Raw genomic sequence first — 14,996 nt, forward strand, 5'->3', positions numbered from 1 at the left:
TCAATAATCACAATCTGAATCGAAATGTCTGAAAACAAACATAAAATCCCCCCAAAAATCCAAATAATCATAATAAACATCTGATGTAGTTTTGATCTTTACCTCAGGCAGGTTCCACTGAGACCTGGAGCCGTCTCTCAGGTAGTAGTAGGTCTGCCCCCGATCGTCCACCGACTTTATCCACTGTTAAAATGGTTAAATTAAAATGAAAGTCATGTTATTTTAGACTTTATATTACAGACTCAGGTCCATACACAAGACACACAATATAAAAACAGACAACACAATACATATAATAAAAGATGATGAAAGATAAAGGTTATCTGTACCAGAGTGTCCGGCTTGGTGTCTGACCGTGCTGTACTTGATGTAAGTCAAACCTAAAATGAGTTTGTTCTTTGAGGCGTCAAGTCTAGACATAAATCTACACATCAGGTTTCTTAACACAGCTTTAAAAGTTTAACACGTGTGTTTACAAACATTACGTTGGCACTGAGCCATCTACGTCTCTTCAATAATATTCTCAGGGCGTCATTAACCTGCCGTCTCTGCACGCTTTGCTTTTTCTGTTTCATGAAGGGAAACCTTGACAGCACCGGTACAGAAAGTGAACTTTGATCGAGAGCAAAAAAAGCTGCACTCCTACACAATATACTGTATTTACATCATGCAAATAATAACATGAAATTATTTAGGTTGTTTTTTTAATATAGAAAAGTATGTGGTGTCATAGGGAACATGGTACAAGATTTGAAGCATCGTGGTCTCTTGATGCCACCACGGTTAAAAAACTGGTTCTTATGGACTTTTTATGGTTCAAACAAAGTCTGTTCAGCCTCTCAATATGTCATAACATATGACGACATAAGAAAGCAGCAGAATATGAACTTTTTTTTTTACATCTAGTTCTCTCTTTTTATTGCAACACCATGAGCAGCAGTGACATTTTCTACAAACATTTACGGCTGATGAACTCAGTGACTGTGGTGAACCTGCAACCAAACAGTCTGACGTCTGACGACTGAGACCAACGTCATGAATGACAGCATGTTTTTTTTTTTTGTTGTTTTTTTTGTTTTTTCCACATCAATATTGAGAAAGGACGTGAATTTCCTCTTTGTGTGATTCTGCAACGCTGACATCAAAAACAAAAACTATCACTGCGATGACCTTTGATAGAAAGCTAAGAATACTTTCCACCTGACGTTTCTGTTTTACATGCGCAGGAGCCAAACTTCAGCTGACCTCCCACATCTCCCGCCTCTCCGTCTACACGGCCTTATGTTTGTACCTGGTCAGGTGAGTGCTCGCTGGTGAACACCCAGGTCCCGTTCGGCTCCACGTTGAGGTGCCAGCCGGCCGGCGTGCTGCGGTCCAGGTTGGCCCTGGGGATGACGGTCCGGCTCACGTGGCCCAGGGCGAAGGTCGGAGGCCCCACGGCGAGGAGCTCCTCGTGGTCGTCCGGTGGACTGTCAGCTCTGTAATTCTCCGTAGGGTAGTCCTCCTCCGGCAGCGGAGGCTGGGAGGCGGAAACGGAACAAAAAATAGGAAAAAATACCATTAAAAAAGGGAAGTTAACATGTAAATAAACATATAAATCAACCGAAAATGGACACATGGCACAAAAATAGGAGAAACACCATTAAAAAGGGAAGTTAACATGTAAAAAACATAAAAATCAACATTGTTTAGTTTGGGAACTACCCTTAAATGTGTGATTTTACAGGCAGAGCATGAATGAAGTTTCTATCTTTAATCATCCCTGGAGAGTTTTGACCTTCAGATTGGGAACAATTGAAATAATCAACAGACTGAGCCAGAAAAACGTTGCTTCATCTCCCTGAATAAAGTCAGTTGAGTCATTTCCTACTGTGTCCTCGATACAGAGCTCAAGGACTTTGCTGTGACTTTGATAAATAAGTCACAGCAGCGTTTCCGTGGCCTCAAAGTATTATTCTGCCTCGGCCCATTAATGTTCAGGCCCCGAAAAGTAAGTTATTACGGCCCGAGAACGAGGTCACTTGTTGCTTGTGTTGTGCAGAAAACACAGTCATGAAACAAGTGGAGTAAAGATTAGAAAGAAGAAAAAAAAAGTGCAGTGAAATATATTTTCATCAATGTGTTGCGGTGGTTAATTCAAAAATGAGGACAGATGTCTGGTTTCTTTTTTTAAAAAGCTGGGGACTCAGATCAGCGCTGAGAGGTTTCCTAATGAAGAGGAGTCTTGTCTGCTGGAGGTGCAGGAGGATTTAAATCCATTAAAAGCAGCCTGTATTTACAGCTTTCCCCTGGGTGAAGCTAAAACAGGAGACAAGGAGGAAGAAGAAGGGAGGCTAAGTGGAGCAGCAGCCCCCGCCCCGGCCCCGGCGCCGTCCTTACCGGCCCGTCCTCGTGAAACCTGTGCACGCTCATCGGCTCCATCACGGGGGGATACGGGCTCAGCTGCTCCGGAGGCTCCCAGGACGTCTCCCCAGACATCGGGTTGTAAAAGTACGGCCGGCCGCTGGTCTCATCCACTAACTGCTCCCAGTCTGAGGTCCGGGCCGTCGCCGGGGGGGAGCCGGTGGACAGAGAGAGGGCGGGCGACTCGGGGGGCGGCGACGGGGAGCGGGGCTCCTCAGAGAAGAGGGGGAGAGGATCGGTGTCCGAGGGGGAGTCTAGAAAGGGACTGTCCCAGGTGGTGCGCCCCGTTGCGGGGTGGTAATAATACTCCTGTCCACTCTTCTGGTCAGTGTGCACCTCCCATCCCTCGGGGTCAAGGTAGGAAGGAGAGTAGGACGAGGGGCCCGAGGGGGGAGACTCAGAGATGCTCTGGCGAAGCTGCGCTACGTTGACGTACACGGCAGATCGGAGATTTTCATTCTGCACCTGCCAGGGGAAAAAAGACACACAAAAGATGCAGGTGAAGGACAAGAACCAACAACCAAGAACCAACTCTGTGTTTTGAGTGAGTGTTTGCTTTTGTAGACAGCTTGAGAGCTTGAAAACGATCTTAACGCACAAGAAAACTGTTGTAGGTGAATAGGGTAAAACATTTAACTAACAGATATCACCATGAAACTTCCCACATTTATCACTTTTTTAAATATGTAAATGAGGCAAAATATAATGAAATATGCGCTAATTTGCATACATTTCCAGAACCAAAATCTGAACAATGGATAAAGCCGCTTTAAAAAACTTGTTTTATTTTGTTGACATACTAGAGTCAGAAGTTTTTACAGAGGGGATTTTGGATATCTCTTTTTATCACTCTGTAAATGAGAAAATACTGTCACCAGCCCTAAAAAAAAGTCAAATTTTGTCATGTTTTTAGGAATAAAATGTTGTATAAATCAAGCTCTGAATGACATATCAACAATCCCCTCAGTAAAAACATTCAGTATATAGACTGGAATGAAACTGGAAGGTTTGGTGTCTGTAAGTGCTGCTGAAGTGGAGAGTATGAGGAAAAACTCATTTTGAGAAAACAACCTTTAAAGACTTGTACTGCAAAATTCCATAGATTGTTAATGCAAATCGTACTTTTACGATTGGTTGCGGATACGGAGGAAATGACAATTTTTGGAGCCTACATCACTGTTCAGGAGAGAGAGACAACAGGCACAGCACAGTATGTCACAGTAGCATGTTAACTTTTGGTGAATTTAGGAGAAATCTACTGACGAAAGAGACAAAATGAAGTAAAATAAAAACCTTAATGTGGATTTTCTACCATTTCTTTCCACTTTTCTGAAAGAATACATGTTAAGGAAGAAAAATAGCACAAAATCTCAACAGTGTTGATGTGTCATAGGCCTGTACTTGTTTGGATTTTATAATTTTCTTCTTTGTATGACATGTCAGAAGATGTCTACGCCAGAACACCTGTATCACTAACGCTGTACTTGTTGACATGTTAAATGACAAAAAAAGAACTGAAAATGCTTTGTCAAACCGAGTCATGCTCCAGCCTCCTGCTCTCACTTTATAGAAATTTGCCTTCCGCATCTTACACAGTTCAGCCAGGAAGTTGCTTATAGCTAAAAAAGAAAAAAACAAAGAAACAAACCACAGAGGTGTCACTCCCACAATAGTGATCATTGCCCTATTCTAGCCTCAATTCTTGTGCACAACAACAAAAAAAACACCCACAAACCAGAGTTTAAAGCTCAGAGTTGTGTCAAAAAGTTGAGTTGTATAGGAGACTCAAGCATCATCATCATCATCATCTACGTTTCCTCCATGTGGCGTTTCTTTTTATGACCGGGTTTAAGTGTTTGCTCTGTGCAGCTCGGCCAGGATTGGACAGGAACATGACATGCAAATATAAGACTCAACCATCACAACTAATTTGTTTAAGCAACGCCACTGGAGAGAGTGAAATGCGGGCATTGTGATGAAAGACCGCCTCTGTCCCCCAACGCAGCAGCAGCAGCTTCTGAAACTATGATGCAACAACAACTTGAGTGTCTCAATCTGTTCACACTTGAAATGACCCCGACCTGCCAAATTAAAAGCACCTTGCCACCTTTTTTTGTTTTTCTTCCACTTGCCCTTGCTCTGCTCTCCTCTCACCTGGTTCGTCACCGTGAGAACCGCGGGATCTGCTGACCCTGGGAGCCTCGACTCTGCTGTTGCCGTTGCCGCCGCCATGATGGCAATGGATACAGAGATACAGGGGCTAGCGTATCTACAGTGCTTCACTCTGACTGCATCTTGTCTCACAGTTAGCCACATGGTCTATATTTATCAAGGCCTGTGTATATGTGTGTGTGTGTGTGTGTGTGTGTGCTGCATTTGCTCATCTCTGTGATCAACAGAGAACTGTTTGCACTGACGAATCTTAACTGTTATTAATATTTCAACTTTGTGCAGCTTTAATTTCATTGTCAAGGTCATTGTTTTACTTCTCACTGGGCTGCAGGAAGCAGAGCGCTGGTGTGCGTGTGATAGTAAAGTGCATTGTGCATATAAAATGTGCTGTGTGAATAGGAGACTTGTGGCTTGTAGTGTAAAGCACTATGAGTGGAAAGTGCTATATAAGTGCAGCCTGTTTACTGTCTCTCTCAACAACTCTTTTTAGCCTCTTAGTGAGTCAGTAAAGTCTTAATGTGTAATATCTGGCAGCGCAGGGTTCATATCAACAATAATGCACATGTGTTAACATGTTTCCTTAAAACAAAGCGGCATTTATCCTGATTATAATGCAGGAACGTGAAAAACCAACATCTGCAGTTCCTCTCATGGCCACTAGAGTCTCCAACGGTGGAGTCAGTCTCTAATGTTAAAACGATGTTTACATGATGTCTTCTACAGAAAAATAATTTGGTTGTTATGGCTAATTTCCTTCATGACGACTGTGCGACTTTCTTATTTGCACATTTATGGAAACGCGGGGAGTTTGTTCTCATCGGCAGCAGCTTCACAGCTTCGACGTCATGGAGGCTGCGTCCATTTTTATTCACAGTCGACGTCAACAATCTGCATTTTATCCTTTCATCTCTCAGGCTACTGAGTTTTTAAATCAATCAACTAATTTGAGAAACACATTAATCGTACTGCACTTACAGGTTTTCTTTAAATATGTTTTGGGGACATAGGCCTATTTACATATTAAAATGTCTTTGGGATACAGAATAGTTAACATGGACCATCTACAACAGTAAAACACTACTTAGAAAGTTGATTGTGTCTGTGTTTTTATTAAAGCTTGTGAACTAAGGGCTTTTATTTTGTAGTAAAGCACTTCTTCCTGCACTGCCAACCTGCAGACAAGGTTAAAAAAAAAACCTACTTAACATGAATACAACTTAAAATAAAGCAAGATTATGTAATTTTGTTTATGTTATCCATCTGTCCAATGTTATCACTTTGCTTTGTTATTGATCTCAACACAACCACGAGGCGATCAATACAGACAACCAGACAACTGACCCTGAAACAGGATTGATTCCCAACAACACACACACACACCCACACACCACGGGACCACAAGAAATAGACAGAGAGGAAATGAAAGAGCTGCTTCATTGATGTATCTGAACCAGTGGCGCTGGAATGCCCCAGTCCTCGGGAACAAACCACCCCGAACGCAGCCACATGAAGTGAAAGGAACTGTATAAACAAGTCAGCAAACACACACAGACACACACACACAGACACACAGCGAGAGGCAGTGGTGTGACAGATTGTCATCGTTTTGATGGGAATATCTATATCAGGGAGTACTCGCATGCAAATCCAGTCAAGTACATTTCCTCAAGTGCTGCACCTCAGTATAATTAGTGTGTCACTTCGTGTGAAGGATCTGGTCCTTTAATTAGCATCAGGCCTTGTTTCCATGGGTCACTTATAAATACGCCCTGAAAACAATAGGTCACCACAGATTATGTAATGCAGAAGCTGCTTCCTTTTGACCTTTTGTTGCGTTATTTTCTCATCAATATATTCTTTAATGTCTCATTTAAGCTGTTGTAATGTGTATTTTTTGTTATTATTCATAATTTCTGATGCAACTTAGACAAAAAAAAAAGTTGATGTGCATTAATTGTTTTGTTCTCTGCTCAATTAAAAAAAGGAAAACAACAGTTCATGTCTGTCTCTGTTGAAAAGAGAAAGCTGCGATAGACATGGAGTCCAGCTGGCCTCGTCCCCACCGGCCGTAACCATGGCAATCAAGGTCGTGGGGCCACAGATCTGTCCACCCGACTCCACCAAACTAAACTGCACTCGACCACCTTTCAGGAGGAAATATAAAAACCTATTTTTCGCTCCAACCCCACAACAAAAAACAACGATGCATCGAAAAAAGAACTGACCCAGTTTCCAAACCTTTCTGTCCTGTGCCCACCACCCCAACAAAAAAACGCAACAGGAAGACGTTCTGCGGTCCGATGCCCCCGCACAGAAACTTTTTTTTTTAAAATCTTGGTTCCTATGTCAGAAAATCATGTTTCCACCTCTCAGATATATCCCGTGATTCAAAGTAATAATAATAATGTCATTTATGACATCTTATCGGCCACAAGGAGCAGCTTCCTGCAGGATTCGTTACGTAAGATTTTGCTGGTAATAGTTTTGTCACTGAGTTTTAAACTCCTGCTAGTTTTGCGGTGTGAGGATGAACATCACCAGGCTCCAGCGACAGAAAACACGTCTGCTGCGTCTCTGCACTTTGGAGGAAAATGGACATTTTTTTCACAACAGGATGAAATGTCTAATTTTGAAATGTGACTTAGAAGCAGCTGCTGCAGCAGCGTCGTCGTCTTGTGTCTCCACTTAACGCTACTACACAACACAACACTGTAGTTCTCCGGCTCTGTGACTGAAAAGCTCGTCCACAATAAACTAAAACAGTCAAATTCAGAGCTGAACCCCATGAGAGGAGTTTGTTAAAGTCCAAACTGAGAAGGTAAAACATCAGGATGGTGTTATATTGTGCGTGCTGCCACTTCACGCAGAACAGGAAAAGAAACAAGTGCAGATGTGACATGTTTACGCAAAGCAGGAAGCGAGAGTGACATCAAAACACTCAAAGTACAACAAATCACACAACTCACAATTATTAACTTTTCATACACTGCAGATGTGACGGGACGGGACGGGATGGGATCACCTACCTGAGGTCCCACAGGCAGAGCCAAACTCTGCCTGCCCCGGTGACTGGACCAAGCCGTGGAGTACGTGTCCACCATGTTCACAGCGCTCTATTTAGAGGAGCCATTAATCCCCAAACATATCAAATAATAAAAAACGAACTGGAGCGACTCAAAAGGCGACGACCACCACATTCAAACGGCGTGTGATGGGAGCGAGTTAGACAGAGAGATAGAGAGAGAGAGAGAGAGAGAGAGAGAGGCGTCGGCAGACTCATGCAACACACCCTCCGGTGCACATCCTCCTCTCTGCTGCTGCAGCTGTGACAGTTGCTGCAGCCCAGATAGAAAGGAGAACTGTGAACTCTGTTACAATAGCAGCAGGAAGGGACTGTGTGTGAGGACTGGGGCGAGATGTGTGCGCGTGCGTGTGTGTGTGTGTGTCTGAGTGAGTGTGTGTTGGCGTGTGTGTGCGTGAATTCCATTGCGCAGGATAGGGGGGTAGAGGGCAACTGTCTGCTGGCGCTAAGAGCCAAAAACAGACAGAAAAGAGACAATGAAAACAAGACAGAGACAGAGAAAGGGAGAGAGGAGGGTTGGATGAAGAGAGCAGCACAAACTACATCAACTATACAGGTCACTTCAACCTACTTCCTGCTGCCTGTTTGGTGATATATGATTAAAAAAAAAAGAAAAGAAAAAAGGAAACGACTCCATTGGAAACAAAGCTCTTCGAGGGAAATGTGTGTGCTTTGGTTTACGGTTGTAGTCGAAAATGAGAAAAGAAAAACGAAAGCTAACTAATGGGTTTTTTCTCCCTGAGCTGCAGCTTCTCTACAGTAAAGTGTACAGTACTCAGCCTGCCGAAGGGGGGTGGAGGGGGGTCAAAAGGGGAAGCAATAATGTCCCATAAGGACGTGGACGAGCTCTGATGAGACATCGTTGTTGTTGTTGAAAAACTGCGCTCCACGAGGGTGAAGGCCTGAAACAGGAAGTCCAATTGTTCAATCAATACTTCCTCCTATACACAACTGGGGGTAGGGGGTGGGTGGGGGGTGAGGTGGGGTGAGGCGTAGTAGAGTGGGGGGGGTTGGGGTAATACTGGCCAATCCACAGCATGCAGAAGGCAGAGTGGGTTTTGTGGCTGTTTCAGTCTTTTCAGTCTTTTTTTTTGGGCTTAATCTCAAATTAGATTTAAATTGCGGCTGTGTGTGTTTACGCTGCTGCAGCCGCGCGTGTGTGTGTGTGAATGAACGCCTCCTGGAGCATCCGAAACATTCAGCTTTTTTTTTCTTTTTTATCATTAGACCTTGACATGTTCACACCTTGCTTTGTTTATGTCTGACTGTGGTGATATCGATAAAGTTTTGTCTTGCAAGAAGTGAGAAGGAACTCAAAACTGCATTCAACAACAAGTTTTGTCTTTTATTAATGATTGTTGACTTGTCTATTTTGTTTTTTATCAAGGATTGTTGACAATGTTATTACTTTAATGAGACTGTAAAGGTATTTTCTTTTTTTTTGTTTGTCTGTTTGTATATTCTAGACAGTTTGTCTATATGGTGTTTTTAATGTTTGGTACTAGAAAATAAAGAAATGAAATTTTCAAATTTTTTTTCCCGCAGCATGACGGTGTCTGAACAACCCGGCCGTGCAGCCAGTCAGTCAGTCAGTCAGTCAGCAGTCAACTCTGTGCCCTCAGCAATGCATGAAGCAGCAATCTGCTTGATTACTTAACCACATTAGCAACTCATCCAATCAGACAATGGAGCTCCAAATTGGGGCCCAAATCACGCCACAAAAGCACACAGTTGAGCTATTGAATCAACGTGGCTCCACCTCCCCCTCGCCCTCCTCGCTCTTACATCACACTTCTCCATGGCCCAGAATCCAGGGTTGCTCTAAAACGCTCACTCCACAGTGGAGCCCGATCATCTTATCACACTCTTATCTCTGCTCCTCTGCGCACAGACGTACAACATCTGCAGATATTTGCTTTGTTTGCGATAGATTTCCCCCCCCCCTCAACTCTCAGTGTAGGAGGAGGAGGGGGCTCAAAAACCAAGTAGAAGTGGCAGTGGAAACATCGCCGCTTTGCAAAGGCGACACCTTTTTTTTTAACGTCAGGACATCAGCATGTAAACATCAATAATCTGAATGATGATTTGTTTAATTGTCTCTAGATTCAAGATTCAGTTCTTCATTAATCCCTTAAAGGGCAATTCCATGTGGCAGCTCGCGCACCACGTACTCATAACACAAAACACATGAAAACAGAGAAAGAAAGAAAGAAAGAAAGAAAGAAAGAAAGAAAGAAAGAAAGAAAGAAAGAAAGAAAGAAAGAGTCAGAGTTGGCAGCTGTGTGCAAAATTTTATAGCTCTAATAATAAGTTACATGTACTAATTCCAAAAAATATCAACTATCTACTGGTTAGTTGGTTAGTTACATCTCTATGACTTTCATATTTTGATTTTTTTCATTTATGTAGCCTATTCTTCTGCATGTCCCCTCCTATAAACTCCTTTAGATCAAATGTAGGCAGATTGAAAACAGCGTGATTAATGATCAGCAACACAAATGTGACAATACGCTAAAAAAAAAAGTTAAAGGGATAGTTCAACATTTAGGCATATTGTCCCATTGCCATAATCCCTGTAGTTTTAGGAGTAGGTTCGTTATCTTTAATTGTCGGTGCAAGCTATTTTTTGAACGGCGGAGCAGAGCCGCGAGCTGCTCAGAGCTACGCTACGGAGGCTCATGGGATTTCTTAGTTTCTCTCATCAAACTCATCAAATACAGCACACAATCCAACAACTCCAAAACGCTCTGGTGGACAAGTTGTGAGTTTGCCAAAATGCTGAACCATCCCTTTAAAGCCGTCCATTTAAAATGTTACATTACAGAAATGATATCAGCATGTAGAGCTATTTACTGTATATTTTCTTTACTAATGGTAGAGGGGAGTTTCCAATGGGCTCTCTGATAAATATAACAAATATGCTGTTAATCATAATCTTAACTCACAATGACTGATGGATTAATTATAAAATAAAAGAGTTCATGCAGGTTTATCTGTGGTCAAATAGACAACAAATGAGTTTAAACGTCAACAAGCAAGCAGGCAAACACAGGCTGCTGGAAACTTTTCTCATCATGCAAAAAAAAGAAGGTAGGATCAGTGCAACCAAGCATTGCCATGCCATTACAACCTCACAAAACATTTTACACATAGTAAGGACACAAAGGACATTCCTGTTGGTGCGACTCATGCAGCTCTTCACAAAGACCAGCTACAGCTGAGGCCTAAAGCAGATTATAGTGCAAGACTTCATCCTTATGTCCAACACTGCCCTTGGATTTGAACATCCTTTATCATTAGAGTTACAAAAACAAACAACCAACAATCTCTAAAAACAAAAAGACAGTTGTTTTACACCATCTTTAAATCGTCCTATATTATTACAAAAGCTTAAACCAGATTCCTCTGTAGCACTATGTGTTTGAAATCTAAACAAAGACGGGAGCTGGGAATAACACAGGCTGTTTTGTGTTACATATTGTTACATATCAGTCTTTCTTTCCAAACTATTCTACTTTCAGTAAGTATTTAGTGTAATGTGGTTGTCTGGATGGTGTCGTGCCAACTTCTTTTAGTTTTTAGACCACTCGGTATTCATCTGACTGTTAGCTGCTCGGCTCTGTGATTTAAATGTAACGTGAAACATGACAGGCGGTGGCTCACAGCTACTGTATCTTATTGTCTGAGGCTCATAAAGTTGAACATACAGTCCACATAGAAACATCCAGAGACAATGTTTGACAGACAAACTGCTCCTAAAACCTGAAACTGACACCAAACGTACTAAAACGTCCTCAGCTGTTTATATTAAAATGACAGAGAGCGAGTGACCAGGAAGCCGCCGAGCCTGCATCTGCACCTGCACCAGTGCACCTGCTCTTGAGCTGACTCATGTTTAGTCAGGCAGACAGGCATGTACAGGGAGGTCGGACAAGACACTCACACTACCTGTCTGAGCAGTTTCTTGGCATTTGATTTTGGATGTTTTCACAGAGCAGCAAGAATTACTGTAACGCCACCGCCGCCACCGCCTCCGTGGGCCGGCCAGGAGCTCATGGGAAAGCTGCAGAGGAACAGGATCATCTGATTTGTTTAAAGCTCAAAAAAAAGATCATCATGCACGGGGGATGTGGTGCACAAGCACAACAAACTCAACTCTTCTCTTACTTGGCAAAGATCAATGGGACATTGGACCAACGCAGTAAATAACTGGACTTCAGGTGATAAAGACGAATCAATCTGCTCAATATTCACCAAGAAGCTGCGGAGAGGCTCAGACTCACTGGTGCCGCAGAAAGAGAGAATATCTCTTAAAAAGTAAAAACAGATCAGGTCTGAATATTTGAGCTATGAAGTTAAAATTAACCAAAGTTTGGATTCCCCAGTCCCAGCTGGATTTGTCATCCACTTATACCAAACTTAATATCCCACCGAGCGGCCTCCACGGACCCCCGGATATGAAGTGACCTACATTTGGGGCTAATTGCAAGTAGTTCATTACATATGAACACACACACACACACACACACACACATTCATACACACACATGCCAACTGCATGGCAGGGCAGGACTGGTACTAAAAGCTCCCAAGCCCCCTCTCTGGTTGGAGTCAGCCCAGACCCCCCCACACACCCCCACATGATCACCATGGAGATGGCCCTCCATTGTGGGGTAAGAATTAATGCACTTGAGGGGTCCTGGCACGTCTGTAGTCCTGTAACCACCACCACCACCACCGTGTGTGTGTGTGTGTCAGTGTGCGTCGGTGTCTCATTCACAACTCAGGAGAAAGTGAAACACACAAATAAAAAGTGAGTGTGTGAGGGTTAGTGATGCCCACCACAGTGTCACTGGGTTTAGTTGGGGGAGGGAGGGGGTGATGGGTGGGGGGAGGGGGTGCCTGGGGGTGCTGCAGCCATTACTGGACTCGTACACACACTTTCACACACTTACACTCAGACACACACACACACGCACACTCACAGCTGTTTGAAACTCAACAGAAACCTGGTTTTCTCTTCAACAACTCGCCGCTCGCTCGCTCGCTTACGTCACTCCTCCTCTAACCTTACAACAGGTGCGTGTCAAACTTACCTGGAAATTAAAAATAATAAAATAATAAAATAAAAAGTCGTGTCTCTGTCGTTTTCTTTTTAGCAAAAAAAAACTACATCCACGAGGCAAAAGAAGAAGGAGAAGACGACAACAACAACAACAATCACAACCGCAGCAGAAGTTTCCTCCAGTTCCCAGCGGAGCGGCGCGTCATGACGCCCGGGGGACGGTGCGCGCTGCCGGGGAAACCAGGTAGGAGCAGCTGGAGGTTTGGGCGTGGCCGAGCGGCGGCAGCAACAGCTCTCAGGTTAACCCCTTCCTGCCTCCTCCTCGTCCTCGTCCGGAGAGTGAAGCCACCCACCCAGCCGACACAACCTGTTTGCAACCTGTTCAGCCTCCTGCACTGTTGACAATAAACTCCTCCTCCTACACACACAAATACACGCACACTCACAGCTTTCCAGCTCCTCCTGCCTGGTGGTATAATTCACCAAGTTAATAACCAACAAGTAGCTGAACCAACCAATCAATAAATCAATCAATCAATCAATCAATCAATACCAAACTGTTGTATACACACCAGGTCAACGCGACTCCACGACTGCAAAAAGTTTCGCTGGGATTGAATCAACTGGTCTCTCTCTCTGTCTCTGTGTCTCTGTGAAGTATTCAAGAAACACCTCTCCCCCTATTGAACCGGCTTTTTGAAGGGGACCCGGGGACATTCATATGCTGATGAGCTGAGCTGGCACAGATACTTGTGAACCCAACCAGTGCGGTATTCCCGAGTCAGGACCTTCTTCACTCACTGCGCACAACTTATCAACCAGAGATTCAGGGCAGCCCCCCCCCCCCCCCCAAAAAAAAAAGATCCTGAGACATCTCATCAAAACCTACAGGGAAACCCACCCAGACATTTAAAACACTGCTTTACATATGTAAAAACAAAAACAAAAAAAAACATAAAACCAGTAGCTTGTGCATTCAGTTCACTTTTTTATGACAGGAAGGCAGCTTTATATGTTTGTTTTCACTTTAAGTTTTTGCTATAATACTAATAAACGGATTTAACTTCACACAACAATAATATAGGCAATGTGATAAGTAGTTAAAGTTAGCTTCAGCTGTATTATGTTATGTAGTAATATAACTGTGAAGTTGAGGCCCATTCTGCTGAAGAAGAAGAGCCATTTATTGGTATTTAAACATCTGAACATTTAAATAAAAAATAAATTTCTGTTTGACTTCAGGCTTTTCAACTAAATCCATGACGCTAATGTCAATAGATGCGTCATCAGAAATTAGTAATAGATAAACTGTTTGTGGTGCTCCACTTATGTGTCATTAAACCATAAAAGAAGAGGGCACAATGTGATAATGTCATACAGTGGAAAACAACATTAAAAAACAGATGGAAATATGTGGGAATATGACATTTCTGTTATATCCAGCTGTTATAAACAGATGAATGGAAACAATTATAACGATTATGCAAAATAACTGTGGTCAGCAAATGATCACGATCAGGCGATAATGTAATAACTGTGACAGGCCTAAACTAGATTTAAAATTATAGGCTATGTATATATGTTTCCACTCAAAGAAGCACAGGAGCTCAGTGACCAAACATGCAAATAATAAGGTGAGAGTTAAGTGAGAGCAGGAAGTGAAATCACTGAGGCGCTTCACTGTATTACAGTAAGTTCACATGCAGCGTTGTCCACACAACACAATACAACACAACAACACGAGGCAGTGAAACTTTGTGACCTCTCTACACGAATCACTGGCTGCTGTGTGGGAAGAAGAAGCCTGAAAGAAATAAAAAATAATAAAAGTAGAGATATTTTTCTGTTATTCTGTCTTATCCTCTACAGACTGCACAGAACCAGACACAGGTGTATTTATACTCCAGTCAGGTGAGTTCCCATGGTGACACACACAGGTGATATGATCATGTGACTGCTGATTCAGGTACAGTATGTTCCTTTCATACTCATGCAAACAAGTCATTTGTGGTTTTTGCTATTATTATTATTATAATGATTATATGTGTGACTCAAAATGAACTGTCCTGCTGATCAGGGTTGAATAACGGCATTAAGTCTATTTTGAATCCAAAACAATAAAACACTGAGGTTTAGTAGAAGAAGCAGTAGCTGACCTGTCACTTTATAGATGGTAAAACTGCGCCCCCTCCTGGCTGTGAAGTGGCAATGACACATTTTGTTCTTACGTAACAGAGTGATGAATGAAAACAGAAAAACAACAGGTAGGAGAGC

At 42.8% G+C, this 14,996-nt stretch overlaps 1 protein-coding gene across 2 annotated transcripts in view; it reads right to left on the minus strand.

Annotated features, from left to right (window-relative positions):
- arhgap27 (Rho GTPase activating protein 27) overlaps positions 1-14,996 on the minus strand; it is a 34,001-nt gene that overhangs the window by 11,011 nt on the left and 7,994 nt on the right. For both annotated transcript variants that reach the window (XM_085761225.1, XM_085761224.1), the window contains exons 3-5: positions 2,380-2,868; positions 1,292-1,519; positions 103-183 (exon numbers count right to left, since the gene is read on the minus strand). In XM_085761225.1, coding sequence (XP_085617351.1) covers positions 103-183; positions 1,292-1,519; positions 2,380-2,868 — 798 coding nt within the window. The remainder of the gene's footprint in view (positions 1-102; positions 184-1,291; positions 1,520-2,379; positions 2,869-14,996) is intronic.

Source organism: Trachurus japonicus, chromosome 19 (assembly GCF_045865225.1).
Source record: "Trachurus japonicus isolate A0001 chromosome 19, Traja_1.0".
NCBI lineage: Eukaryota > Metazoa > Chordata > Actinopteri > Carangiformes > Carangidae > Trachurus > Trachurus japonicus.